Source organism: Stegastes partitus, unplaced genomic scaffold (assembly GCF_000690725.1).
Source record: "Stegastes partitus isolate 25-593 unplaced genomic scaffold, Stegastes_partitus-1.0.2 Scaffold1197, whole genome shotgun sequence".
Classification (NCBI taxonomy): Eukaryota; Metazoa; Chordata; class Actinopteri; family Pomacentridae; genus Stegastes; species Stegastes partitus.
The window spans coordinates 94,356-109,270 of record NW_007578928.1 but is presented as its reverse complement, the minus strand read 5'-3'; the positions used below and the strand labels follow the sequence as shown (position 1 = coordinate 109,270).

At 39.8% G+C, this 14,915-nt stretch overlaps 1 protein-coding gene across 1 annotated transcript in view; it reads left to right on the top strand.

Annotated features, from left to right (window-relative positions):
• ryr2a (ryanodine receptor 2a (cardiac)) overlaps window positions 1-14,915 on the top strand; it is a 173,064-nt gene that overhangs the window by 69,387 nt on the left and 88,762 nt on the right. Inside the window, 10 exon segments of the mRNA XM_008297199.1 lie at window positions 49-148; window positions 362-458; window positions 2,348-2,422; window positions 4,857-5,013; window positions 5,994-6,158; window positions 7,024-7,145; window positions 9,102-9,285; window positions 13,060-13,195; window positions 13,517-13,612; window positions 14,625-14,743. Coding sequence (XP_008295421.1) covers window positions 49-148; window positions 362-458; window positions 2,348-2,422; window positions 4,857-5,013; window positions 5,994-6,158; window positions 7,024-7,145; window positions 9,102-9,285; window positions 13,060-13,195; window positions 13,517-13,612; window positions 14,625-14,743 — 1,251 coding nt within the window.

Below are 14,915 nucleotides of genomic sequence, written 5' to 3'. Positions count from 1 at the left end.
TCAGTAAGTAGGTTTTCTAATGTAGCTATCATGTCTGTTTTTTTGCAGCATCTGTCCTATGGTAATGGCAGTCTCCACGTAGATGCGGCCTTCCAGCAGACACTGTGGAGTGTGGCTCCCATCTGTTCTGGCAGTGAAGTAGCACAAGGTACACCTGTCTCAGTTTTACAATTTGACATAATGAACACAGCTTAATTCGTCTGGTTATCCGACTGAGAGCATAACAATGGGTAGGCATGGTAGCATGCGCACCTATCTGGTGCTCCTTTATATGTTTCTCCCTGCCTCTTCTCCTTCCATTTATTTTTTTACTCCTTTTTATTTTTTATCCTTTCCTCCTTTTCTGCTCTTTCATCTGCAGGTTTTTTGGTTGGAGGGGATGTCCTGCGTCTCCTTCACGGTCACATGGACGAGTGTCTCACTGTTCCATCTGGGGAACATGGGGATGAGCAGAGGAGGTAACGAATACTGATAATGGGATAATATGTAACTCAGTGCTCTTGAGTGGTTCCTATCTGTCTGACTGTAATTTCTAGGCTGAGCTATCTTAATTTCTTTGTCTATCAAAATGTTTGCATGTTTGTTCTGGCTACATGCTTCTACTTCGGATTATAATTAGTGGACAGTATATTACACTGGCCAGTAGGTATGATCCTGTGCTTATCCAAATGTGTTCTTGCCTGCATAATCAAAAGTTAGTAAAAAAAAAAAAAAAAAAAAAAAGTTTGGCACAGACAACAATATTAGTGTTTCGAACTGATTGGATAGGCAGCCTACAGTCCACTTCCACAGTTTCCCTTTGCTCAACAGCTCTTTTTTGTTGTTTTCCAGCACAAACACATTGACTGCACAGAACGAACTGTAATGGCTCACACTGCACACCCACCCACGACCCCACTACTTGTCAAACATCACACACTCAAGCAAATCACCTGCACTTACTTATGTATGGATTGGAACAAGCTACTTACTGTTAGTATTCTAAATGTTAGTTGATCTAAAGTAAACTTTTTGTATTATTTTTGTCAGGGGTCATGCACAGTAACTAAGAGAGAGGAGATGCTGGCATCTGGCCTCATTCCAGGAACTTTTGAGCTATTAGGCTTTATTTCTAACCTCAGGGCTACTTAGAACCCAAGTTGCCCGTTTATTGTTTCTGCCAGCCCACCTGGTCCTGGATGATGCTCAATTATATATTTGTGTTAAACCAACTCCAGCTGGAGTTTCCAATGACTCCATTAACTGAATTTTCTATGATAGAATCATTGTAACCCATGCATCTTTGTCACATAAAACAATCACACATTTTGGTTCTTTTATAGGTTTGTTAAAGGACGTCTGGAAATACTACAAAATCTGCTGGGTCAAAAATATACATACAGAAATGTTAATGTTTGGTTAAAGGTCCTTTGGCCATTTTCACCTCAACTTGCTGCTTTTGGTCGCTGTCCACAAGCTTCTGGTTGTATTTGTGACCACTCCTCTTTACAGAATTGGTCTAGTTAAACGAAGTTTGTCGACTTTCTGGCACAGACTTGTTTCTTCATCCCAGTCCACAGGTTCTTGATGGGGTTTGGGTCATGAATTTGGGAGACCACCATAAAACCTTAATTCTGGCCTGTATTTATTTATTGTCATTACAAATTCGAAACGAAAGTAATCATGGTTCTTCATTAATGCTTATTGCATGGCAGCCTCTTAGCCCAGTAAAGCACACTTGACCGTGGACATGGACAGCTGCTTTTTGGTGATTCTTAGTTTACTCTTGACCATGCTGACCAATTGTCTGTCAGCAGCAGGTGATAGCTTGTTTTTCTCCTTTATCGTGGCAGTGACACAACTGTACCATGCATACTTACTAAAAACTGTTTGCACAGTTGATTTTGAGATCTGTAGCTGAAATTGCTCCAAGTGACTTTCCTGACTTGTTCAAGTCAATGATTTGCTTTTGTAGATCTGTGCTGAGCTCCTTAGACTTTCACGTTGTAGCACACATACAGTATACAGCTTCTCTGGTGAGGAAATTACCATGGCCTACAGGGAGACCACGTAGCAATTCCCATTACAGACTCAGCACTGTGCTGTGACTGAGATGATTAATAATTATAGTTTTAAGTTTCTACCAAAGGAGACAGCTATGTTGTTAAACAATGTCACTGACAGTGACTATATTTTCCTCTTGACTGACTGCTGGGGTTCATTACCGTGAGACTGAAGTATCCAGGTGCTGGCAAATTCAAGACAACTGAATTTGCTGGGCAAAAAGTACATTTGAGAATGCACAATGGTACTTATGGAAAAAACTGCTGTATGTAATTTGGCGTGATTGTATCATTTTTACCCTCAGGACAGTGCACTATGAGGGGGGAGCAGTGTCCAGTCATGCCAGGTCCTTGTGGAGGCTGGAGACACTACGGGTGGTGTGAGTTCAACATACACATGCCGTATACATGATCACAAGAAAAAATTCTGGTCATCCAAAAAATCCAAACCAGTCTCAGATAGTGGCCACGATCTATCCTTTTATATATTCCTCAGAGAACCAGGCTTTCATTTCCCCTGTTTGGAGTGCAGTGTATTTTATTGTATTTGATTATATTCTGTATCCATCTAGACAATCTTAGTAATGTACTTTAAATATTGACAATATAGTTTTAAGTACTTGAATTAACCAATCATAGCATGTTACAGTATTATAAGGGGTAATTGTATTCACTAGCATTTTTGCATTGCACAACCTTAAATACACAACCTGAAATACCTTATATGCATCAAAAATATGGTATAATATAGTAAAATATGTTTACTTGTTCAACAAATGATACTGTTCTGGTTAATTGTGTCAGAAACCTTTTTGTCTTCTGAACCGTCTATTTGTCGTCTTTACTGGCTATTTTTCCAGCTTAGTAAAAGGCTAGTCACTCCTTGCACAGTTTGTTCCTTGGAAACAGGGGTGTGCAGCTAGCTTGGTTTATTTGTCAGCAGATTTTTCCAAATGATGTTTTCATCAGTTCTGTTTGTGTACAGAACATTACATACGCCATACATCGAGCTTTCTAGGTGCTTCTAGGCAAACAGAGGCTTACCAGCAGTTTCCTCTTGCTTCCTGCCTTTATACTAAGCTGACCTAGCCACTTCCTGAATTATGCTGATGTCTTTATTTTAAAATAATAATTACAATGGTAATAATAATAATTTCCCAAAATGTTGAGCTATTTATTTATTTTGATTTCAATATTGTTAATGCTGAGTAGAATCTAGCTAGACAGTGACAGTAGTTTTGGTATATTTTGGTAAAAACCCACACATGAAAACATGGTAGTGTTGTTCTTGAAAATATACTGAACACACAGTCAGCAGCTGTCATTGGAACGAGCCTACTTTATGAAGACACATGTTTTATGACTAGTTATTTTACAATGACATGTTCTTGGTACAGGCACAACTAAAATGAATTCAACCATTATAAGTGGTATCAGTTGCTCCTGTGTTTGATTAAAATGTCTCCCTTCATAAATGTTTTCTGCTGACTAAAATAAAAAAAATAATAAAAAAAAGCAGTTATGGAAAAATGTCTTAAACAGGCTGAAGTCTTGCTGCTGTTGCTTTGGTGCATCTTTGCTGTGAACATCTGTTTTACTTGAAGGCACAGGATTGTGCACTGGAGCAAGTGAATGTGAACTTTCTGGCTTCTGGTTCACCTTGTACACTCATTTGACCTTATTTTCATTTAAACCTAAACAGTACATAATATAAACTGTAACTGATTGTTTGTTTGTTCATCAGGTCACAACTGAGCAAACTATAAACACAACATTAATGTAATCTATTATCAACCATGATGCGGAGGAACATTGCCATTTATTGATAATCATGTATGTTGGTCCAATGATCACTCTGCTTTTAGCTCTGGTTTGGTTGCTAAATGTTCATCAGCTATTCTTTACTTGTTTGTGTCAGCTGTTTGGTGGGTGGATGAGAGCAGAGTTTACAAGTTGTAAAACTGAAACCTACCACATCTTGGTAGGCATCACTGGGGCATGCAATACACAACTTGTGTACTGTGTTTGTATTCTTGTTACCATTAATTACCACATTAGACTAGTCATTTGCCAACAAGCATTCGAGTTTCAAAAGACTGTCCTACCTTATTTTGGGAGTTCAAGGCAGTTTAATCAAAGACAAATTAACAAAATACATACTGTATATAAAGTGGGGGGAGGGGGAAAATCCCACTACATGTTGCAGTTTGTCATTTGCTCCATGGGTAATGTAATGTAGGTTTTTAAAGGGTCTCTATGCTGGATAGGCAGTATTTTTCGGCTTCACTTGGCAAAAAGTTCATACTAATCTTTCAGTATTTTGAAGTTCAAATGGTCTGAGAGAAAACTAGATGTCTGCAGCTACTCCTGACTCTGTTTTAGGGCTTTAGGAATATCTAGAGTGTGACAAGAGATTTCAGCCATTCAGAAGTTTTTACCAATCAGATGAGATAAGCTGGAGATGAGATTGCATAAATAGCAACAAAGCCAATGGTGAGAGCAAGATATGTACGTGCAGTGGATTAGATGAATGCCATGGATAAGGTCTGAATCTCAGGTGGAGCCACAAATACATGCTGCCTTTTGTCAGAATCCATTCTGCATTTTTTGTGTTTCAAATGTGCAACATTTATTCCACATTTGAAACACATTTGTGTGTGCTGGGAGGAATTTAGAACAGAGAGGGCAGAGAGAACACCTGCAGGAGAAGGGCTGTCCATTTGTTAAATCTGGTATTTATATGAATTTGCATTTCTGTGCATTTATTTAGTATGCAACATTCATGATTCTGACTTGTGCTGTGTTTGTGTCTAGGTGGAGTGGTAGTCATATCCGCTGGGGTCAGCCGTTCAGACTGAGACATGTTACCACAGGGAAGTATCTGAGTCTCATAGAAGACAAGTCTCTGCTGCTGATGGACAAAGAGAAAGCTGATGTCAAGTCTACAGCCTTCTGTTTCAGGTCCTCCAAGGTATAGTGTCAACAACATCCACAGCACTGGCTGTGAAGGCCCCAATGTCCTCTATCATATCGTCATAACAGAGGAAAAATTTCTATGATGTATATGAAGAGGCGGGTCAGAGTATTTTACAATTTTAATCAACGCTAAGCATCATTTTGACCATAAAGGTCTTACAGCACTAAAACACAAGGTCCGTGGTTAAAATACAGTCTTGACTCGATAATCCAAATCTTAACAATCCAAAAACTTTCCCGACAGGTTTTTCGGAAAAACGAATGGAACCCATGAAAAATAGCTTTAACATACCAACAGCCTTGGATTCTGACTCCAACATGACATTTTATGTCACAAATAAGGATAACGTCATATTATCTGACTTAACAATCCAACAGATTGGCTACGTTCAGACTGCAGGGCTTAATTCTCAATTCTGATGTTTTTGTGAAATTCGATTTTTTGGTGAGTTCGTTCACATTTCCAATTAAATGCGACTTGTATGTGATCTGCTGTGTGAACGTCATACGACCCAAAAGTGTCCTGCATGCGCAGAAGAGGACACAACGACATCACATGCAGCGAGCAAGTGTTTGTGGAAGTAAACATGCATGGTAACGGTGTAGTGTATCTGCCACTCCCCCGCCACCGCCGCCGCCACCAATGGTGGAAACAGAAGTGTGACTGCTATCCTAAACTGGCATCAGCAGCCAAGTACTGCCTGCGTGTTCCGACCACTTCCACCCCATCCGAGCGCTCCCCCCGGGGTGGAAGTGGCTGTTCAAGCATCAAGCCCCTCCTTATATCTCGACCTTCATCTTGACAATCCAACAAACTTGCTATCCGACATAAAAGACGGTTTTACATTTAGTGTTGGATTATCGAGTCACGACTATATTTGAAGTCTTTACAAAGACTGATGTTCTGTAAAACAGCTCAGTGTGTCAGTATTAGTTAACTTATTCAGTTTTTCTCCTCCTTTTGTTTTACTTCAGGAAAAATTGGACCCTGGTGTGAAGAAGGAGATGGATGGGATGGGCATTCCTGACATTAAGTATGGTGACTCTGTGTGTTACATCCAACACGTTGACACCTGTCTGTGGCTTACGTACCAGACTGTTGATGCCAAGTGTGCCCGCATGGGTGGAGTACAGAGAAAGGTACTGTATCCCACTGAGCCATACCTCCATTTTTTACCACTTTTTATCACCCGTGCCCTGTTCTGTAGCTGTAGCTCATGTCCAGGTTGCTGTTTACCAACTGGCAGGAACTGATGTTGACAAGAGTATCATGAGATTAAGAGGTTAACACCAGTGTTTATGACCCTTTCACAATGTTACAGTAAGCTTTATGTGCATCCATACATGCTTGTAAGTCACTATAAAAGTTTGACTTAAGACTTTCCGAAACAACTTACTGTATGTGGTAAAGAAATGACACTGGCAGCACAGAAAAAAGGCCCAACTTCTGAACAGAGCTAATGTCAGTAAGTTAAGGGATCGAAGCCAACCTGCTCCTAGAGTGAACCAGCCACACATTTGTTAAATGGGATATTTTAGTCATAGCATTTAGATAGGCTGTGTGTAGGCATTTAGAGCACATATTGGATGGAATGCATAATAAAAGTTAGGAAAGATGAGGGAATTTCATAGAATCACCCCAGCTGCCTTGATTCTACTGCTATTGACAAACAAGTAAGTTGGTTCTCAACTACTAGTGTAGTAGCTGATGGAAAATAGGTAAAACAATTACCAAAAGTCTTCTCTGTGTTCCAAAGCTGAATCACTTCAACTAAAAACACTCCCACAAAATATTGGATATGCATTCACTCTTCATCCATGCTCAAGCACAAAGCAACTCTATCTCATTGTACTTGCTTTTAAGGCAGCTCAAATTTTACATAATGGTCTCACAAGAAACCACTTACTCTGTGAATTGGAAATGATTGAATTAATTTGATAGTAATAGGAGTTAGAGATCTATTTTTATACAGATTTCAATAGAAACTTTTTTTCCTTTCTTCAGGCCATCATGCACCATGAGGGTCACATGGACGATGGACTAACGTTGTCTCGGTCGCAACACGAAGAAAGCCGCACTGCCAGGGTCATCCGGAGCACTGTCTTTCTGTTCAACCTCTTCATCAGGTGAATTATCTCACACCAACCCCATACAGTGCAGTAGCAGAAAGTAGCAGAGGATAAAGCTGAAGTGTGTATCATGTTGCATTAAACACAAGCAGCAGCATAATGATCAGAAAAGTGACATTTTGCCATTGACTGGATTTATTGCAAAAAAAAACCAAAACATCGATACACTTCTAAAATAGACTTCGCTTTTGAGGTTTCTTCCTAACTAATTCAGGCAGCTGTGACGAACTGAAAAGGGACAAGATGACCAGTCAGCTACAAAACAGTCTTGTGTGGATCTAAACAACATTTACACCTGGTATTAATCTGTATTTGGATAACTTATCTTTAAACAGAAATACATATTGATCCATCCAGAGCGCAGTGGGATTGCAAAGCCAAGTGTAAATGCAGTCTGTACAGTGTGACTACATTTTGAAGAAAACAAATTAATCCCACAAGAAAGGTCACCTGACTTGCACAATCAAAAGCTTCAGGTGATACCAGAAACTTGATGATGATGATGATGGTGATGGAGAAAATAGAGTCTTGCCTTCCTGACTTATGATGTAATAATGTGAACAACAGTAATTTACATCTTTCACATCTTGGGTAAATGAGAAACATGTAAAGTACAACCAATGTAGAAAAACTTCTAAGTTTGGATTTACTATTTACAAGCAAATGGTTCTACACCATGTGACTGTTTATGTAAAGCAGCCAGCAGCTGTTATTCAGTTTCAGCTGTCACTCTTATTTCAAAGATTTGTGTGCAGAAAACACAGTACTGCCTTCCATAGAAAAACATGTTGAGCTCTAAACAAATGTTTTCTAAAATAAGTGAATCAGTCTTTCAATTTGGAAAAGTTCTGATTGTCAAACTTAGCAAATCAAGTCTATTGTTAACATAATGAGCTGCACTCTGTCTGGGCTAACTGACTTTCTTCAGTGTCAGTATAAAGTATTTAGACATCTTCAAGTTGTTAGACATAGAAGTAAGAAGACTCATCATTGTCAATGTGACTCACCACCATTGTATCATCTAATGCTTAGTCATGGTGTTGGAAGTATGTACATGCATGCAGTTAGGGTGAAAACAGGAAGTAGAGGACAAGACTCAGGACACAGCATAATGGAACACCACTGTTCAGAATAAGGGTTAAGGAGGTGGGATCTCTTACACCTAACCAACTGGGGTCTGTTGGTTAGGAAGTCCAATATCCAGGAGCAGAGGGAAGAATCAATGTTAATTGGTGATTCTAAATTGTCCGTAGGTGTGAATGTGAGTGTGCTTGGTTGTCTATCTCTAAGTGTAGCCCTGTGATAGACTGGCGACCTGTCCAGGGTGTCCCCTGCCTTTGCCCTGAGTCAGCTGGGATAGACTCCAGCCCCCTGCAACCCTAGTGAGGATTAAGTGTATAGATAATGAATGGATGGATATTACTCTAAACAAATATGTCTTCACTTTGACATTAAATAGTCTTTTTTGTGAATTCTAGCACAAAAAAGAAATTAAGCGCACAGGCAATCCCATAAAAGACCAGAAAGAAATTATGAAAGATAATTGTGAGTAAAATTTTTTTTAAAAAAAGGTAAAAAGCCGCAACAAGGACATCATGGATCACTGGAAACACTGATCAGTTGAAACACACCTTTTTAACAGCAATCTTTAATGAAGTGACCTTTGGGTTTTTTATATGTTTTATATTTTTAACCAAACAAACTATGCTGTTTCTTTAAAATAAATTTAATTGGTTGAAAACTGAAACCAGTTGTAATTCTGAGCAAAGACATGCTGTAGAAATAAAATGTCTAGCATGTGATTTTAGCCTGGAACACATTGAATGCAACTTTTACATATAAATGAGCTTGCAACAAAAGCTGAAATCCTATTGCACATAAGTTCTGTGTCAGTCTTCACACAGCCTCTTTTCTTGCGTTTTAAGGGTGATGATTGACATCTGTCTTCTGTAGGGGTCTGGACAAACTAAGAAAAAAGGGAAAGAGCTCTACCTTGGATCTCCCGATAGATTCAGTCAGCCTGAGTCTGCAGGATCTGATTGGCTACTTCCAACCAGCTGGAGATCATCTGGAGCATGAAGACAAGCAGAATCGACTTAGGGCTCTAAAGAATCGGCAGAACCTCTTCCAAGAGGAGGTAAGAGGTGTCTTTGTTTTGGTCTCATTTTCCTAAATAGCTATGAGCAGGAAGTCGCATTACCTGTACAGACTCTGTTTCCTTTCCTTTCATCAAAAACACTGTCAACAGAGATTAGTGTGGCTCTGCAAAATGTGACTCTCTGACCAATATAGTTCCATTTTCATTTATATTGAATTATAATTCACTTGCCAATTGGTTGGTTTTTACTGCATTTAACTAATATATATGTATGTGTGTGTGTGTGTGTATATATACACACACACACACATACAGTGCTTTACATATTGATTTTGTTAGAAATTACACACTGTTGATTTGTTATGACACTGTAAAATTTTACAGTTATGATACTGTAAAATTTGGATCAAATCAAATCAGAAGCTTCAATCTGATTTTGTGATTGAAGCCACACCCACAAGAGGGACTTGAAATACCCTGTCTTACCTTGATGCCTCTGTATGATGGGCCAATGTGAACATGAATCATTCTACTCTTTCTAAATATCTCAGTAATGTAGAACATTTTAAAATAAAATAATGTACTCTGTTTTAATTGTTAAAATAACAGACAGGTTTTCTTTTTGTTTTAAGAGTAAATACATTTTTTCTTTTAATGTATCACACAGCAATAGAAAGGAGACTGTCCACCTAAGTCTTTCTTAATACTATTATTTCTTTCTTTCTTTAGTAGACAGACTTTTCCCTCATTTATAGTAAATCTATTATTGATATACTGCTTTATCCTTTGTACATGTCATGGGGCAGCTGGAGCTTATCCCAGCTGACTATTCCAGCTTATCTATCTCTCTGTGTGGTGCAATGCAATAATTGTCCAGGGTGTACCCTGCCTTCGCCCTAAGACAGTTGGGGTAGACTCCTGCCCCTCTGTGACCCTTCAGAGGATAAAGCAGAATATAGAAAATGGATTGATGAATTAATCCAGCTTTCTCCACTGTTTATCTAAAGCACTTGTGCTGCTGACACTCCTCAGGAGCAGCAATTCATCTCTGGCATAGAATGCTCTGGTGTACCAGTGGCCCCAGAGTCTGCTCTTCACTTTACCTCCTTCTACTCATCTCCAGCATGTCCTGCTGGAAGGAGTGAGGCTGCTCATGGAGGCTTCACTTTGGCCCCACATGCCTCTCTTAGGTCGAATGCCATGGCAGCTCCCCCTTTGGAGGGACTTACTGTCTCAGGCGAGCAGGACACTGTTCCACACCTTCCCTGCGGCACTCAGATTGGTGTCCTACCTTGGGGAGAGACAGGCTCCTTGCCTTAGGCTTGCTAGAGCCTGTAGTGAGGACTATGCAGAAAGTTCAAGCACTATCTACTAGGGCTGCCTACTCATCCTGTTGAGGGGTATTTACTGCTTGGTGTGAAGCTCACCAGGTTGACCCCTACTAAGGCGGTCAGGTCTTCTGTTACTTTGCAAGCGATCAAAGCAGTTCTTGTTGGTGAATATATACTGAATGAGGATGACTGTTATGGCTGATAGCTGTGTGTTTCACATTTACTCATAATTGCCCAGGGACTTGCAGGTTGCAAGACTAGACTTTGGGTCTTTTCATGGCACTTGGATGTAGTCCTTTGTGCACTTCAGTATCCCTCTTTAGAGCCTCTTTGGGTTTCAGATTTGAAATGGCTTCCCCTTCAAACAACACTTTTGCTCTCTATAACTCCTGCCAAGAGTGTAAGCAAGTTTCAAGTATTATAGGTTCACAGCTACTCCTGCAGGTTTTTGCCAGAGGGGTCAGGTGTAGTCCTCCGTCCTAATTCAGCATTCCTTCCTGACATGGTATCAGAGTTTCACCTGTATTAGTTGATCGAGCTGCGGTTTCTTTGAAAGAGACCTGGAGGACCGGCACCAGTCTAGGCTTTGCCCTGTCACGGTTTTTACAGAGTACCTCCGGCATATGTGATCTGTCAGGAAGACTGATCAGTTCTTGGACTGATTTGACTCCAGCACTTTGGGCAAGCCCTTGTCAAAAGCTATGTCCTGTCCCACTGGGTTGTAGACACAATTCGGCAGATGTATATGCTCTCTGGGGTGTGTGTCCCATCCGGGATTTGGGCACACTCAACTCGTAGTGTAGCTCCCTCATAGACTTGTGACCGGGAGCCTCTCTCACCACCATATATGCAGCAGCCACAAAGGCATCTCAGTCCATCTTTTCACAATTCTATTGTCTGAATGTTGCAGTCAGTCTGTCCTTTTCAGAGTCAGTGCTGGGGGGTGACTCATTGGTAGATGACTGAGAAAAAACAGGCGTCTGTTCACCTACGGTGCCTCACTTAGTCAACTTAGTGACTTGTAAGTTGATCTGAGTGATCAGTTAATGTGTGGTCCTTGGGTCAGTCTTGCTTCTGCCAGACCAACCTACACAGCTCTGCATGTGTGCGCGCGTGTGTTGTCATATTATACATGAGTGCATGTGTGTGTGCATACACTTACATGTTATTTACATATAGATAGATAGATAGATAGATAGATAGATAGATAGATAGATAGATAGATAGATAGACATTTGTCGTCATATGCACAGCATGAAAAACAGCACACTCCATATACATAGTAAAGAATATAAATGTATGTAAATAAAATAATAATATAAATAGAAAGGAATAAAAAGAGACAGAAAATAAGGTGCATATAGACTATTTACAAGTAGCAGCATCAGTGAGGTGATGTAGCAGCAGATAAACATTTAAAGTGCCTGGTGACACATGTTAACTGAATTGTACATTAAAGGGCAGTGATCAGTCAATGTTTCTGATTGTTCAGGAGTCTGATAAAAGTCAATCTATCTCTCTATCTATCTATTTATTTATTTACTTATTTACTTACTTACTTACTTACTTACTTACATGATCCCGTGTGCTGTAGCACAGATGAAGGTGCTATGGCTTAGACTTTGACCTGAGGTCAGAGTTCACAGACAGGATCAGGAAAGAAGCTTTTCCTCAGTCTCTCTTTGTGTAGCCATTCAAACAGTCAATTACTATGGTGGTGGGGTCCTCCATAATCCTGCTTGCCCTGACCATGCTCCTCAGTCAAGAGATAGCCTCCTTAGTCGAAGAACCAAGGTTACAAAATAACTTTATGTTATGTGGGGTGTAAGGAGAGGACCCAAATGCAGAGGCAATATAAAAATAACTAAAGCACATAAGGTTAATAAAAAAAAACCAAACAAACAAACAAAACAGTCCACAGGGAGCAGACAAAGTGAGAAAAGACGTTTATAAAGTTTGAATGCAGTCTACAGTATGTCTCTAAGTGACTGCAGAGTCACTGTTCGCAGTTCTGAACATCTGCAGCTTGGCATAAAACCTGCTGCTGTGAACCACCTCTCTCTATTATTCACTTCATTTGACGACAGTGCCCTACAAAGACTAAATGCAGTAACTACATATTTTGTCAGTAGCTAGTTAAGACCATAATCTGCTAGTTGATATTTGTTTTGTCAAACTGTAATTAATGTCAACTTTTTCCTTAAATTAAATCAATTTTGGTGAACCTATATTTTTGAACTTTAGTTTTTCACCCAACAAAAAATGGCAGTGGCTGAAGAAGTCCAAAAAAAGAATGAAGAAATTACCTCTAATCTATTTGCAAGTGCTTACCTAGTCTGCCTAAAGATTCTAAATGCCTTTTTATCTTAGTTTTTTTTTTTCTGCAGGGACTACTTTCTGCCTTTGTAGAGCACTACAAAGACAAGCATTATTGGAATCTGGCTGAATACAGCCGTTAAACCAACAACTTCTGTGTCTGTAGGGGATGATCAGCCTGGTATTGGAATGTATTGATCGTCTCCACGTCTACAGCAGTGCAGCTCATTTTGCTGAGGCAGTTGGAAGGGATGCTGGAGAGGCCTGGAGCTCCATTCTCAACTCCCTCTACCAACTACTGGGTAAACGCACTCACATGCACGGACAGAACATTTTTGTAACTCACATTTTATTTCCGCAGTTTAGTAATTAGCTAAAACCACATATTAGGGCTTTATATTTTCATATTCACATTTTTAAAAGAAATGACAAATCTCTTCGCATAATGATAAGATTAATATAAAGGGTTGCGCCATCTGCTGACAGAGAGCTGCTAAGATATAGTTAAAATGTGTGTTTTTACAGTTTGTTTGGGTTGCCATTTTCATACAGGAAGGGCACTTCTTGATTTTACGTCTCTTCTCCTCTCTTCACCCCTTTTTGTCTGTCCGTCCTCCTCCCAGCTGCACTCATCAGAGGAAACAGGAAGAACTGTGCCCAGTTTTCTGGCTCGTTGGACTGGCTGATTAGCAGATTGGAGCGACTGGAGGCTTCTTCTGGTAGGTCAGCTCATCTGGACAAGATGCTCATAATGTCCAATTAAATACATTGGGCTCCAAAAGTCTGAGACTATATTGAAATGCTGCCATATTTTAATGTAAACCTGAAAATACATCAAATTTTAGGGTGAGCAGGTTAGTTGCAATGTCCATGTAAACTCCATTTTGTTAAAAACAAGGAAGTTGAACCCAGAAAACAGACCAGAGCATAGAGAATAATTTACCGGGTTTATTAGAACAATAATCTTGAAGACGTCCAGAAGATTGAGCTCGGAGTTGTCTGGATTTAATGTTGGCCAGAGAGGCTGGAGGTAGAAAGAGAGGAAGCGGGCAGTACTAGAGAGATGTGGGCTGATTTCAGCAGAGTGAGTTGAGCAGGCTAGAGTAGAATTTGTGCTGGTGGCGGAGCATTGAGACTGAAGCAGGCAGTATGGCTCATAGCTGGGTTTTTGACAGATCTGACAAAGTGGGTATGAACCAGAGACGGATTTACTTGACAATAAAGCATAGACAACTGACGTAGACAAACTGGAGATGAGACAGCTGGCCTTGTATTAGTGCCATATTTGCAACTGAGCGATCTGTTTAAGAGTAAAATGAAGAACCAGGGGATTTTTATGCTGCTAGTTTTGACTGAAAGATTAACTTCAGGTGTACAGATAATCAGGCAGCAGGAAGAAACTCAGGACTGGGGTTTTACCAGAAAGAGAGACAGACGGACAGACAAGAAATAGGAGGAGGAGGAAATAAATGCTAATTTTTTCAAGACAAAGTACAAAATGGAAAAAATAAATACATAACAAGATTCAGAGGGACTCAACTGATAAAAGTGTGTGCCTCACAACTCCGAAAAAAATCTGGGCATAAATGGGTTAAGGACTGTGACAGTCAAAGTTTAGAGCACAATATTATGGTGAAATGGTATTTCTTAGTTGGATGCATACAACTAAGAAAAAAGTCTTAGAAAGTGAAACAATATGTCCTTTATACTCATTCTTTTTTTATGTTCCAGGTATATTAGAAGTGCTTCACTGTGTGCTGGTGGAGAGTCCTGAGGCACTAAACATAATCAAAGAGGGGCATATCAGATCAATTATATCTCTGCTGGACAAGCATGGTCGCAATCACAAGGTACAGGCAACTTGTTTTATTCTTCTACACAAACAAATAAGGTCACACAGACATACAATGCTGTACAAATAAAGGTTATTTAGAATTAAAACTAATGTGAAGATATGTGTTACAGTGGCTCTTCTGTATGATCAGACCACTCAGGCCAGCCTTTGCTCCCCACATACATTGT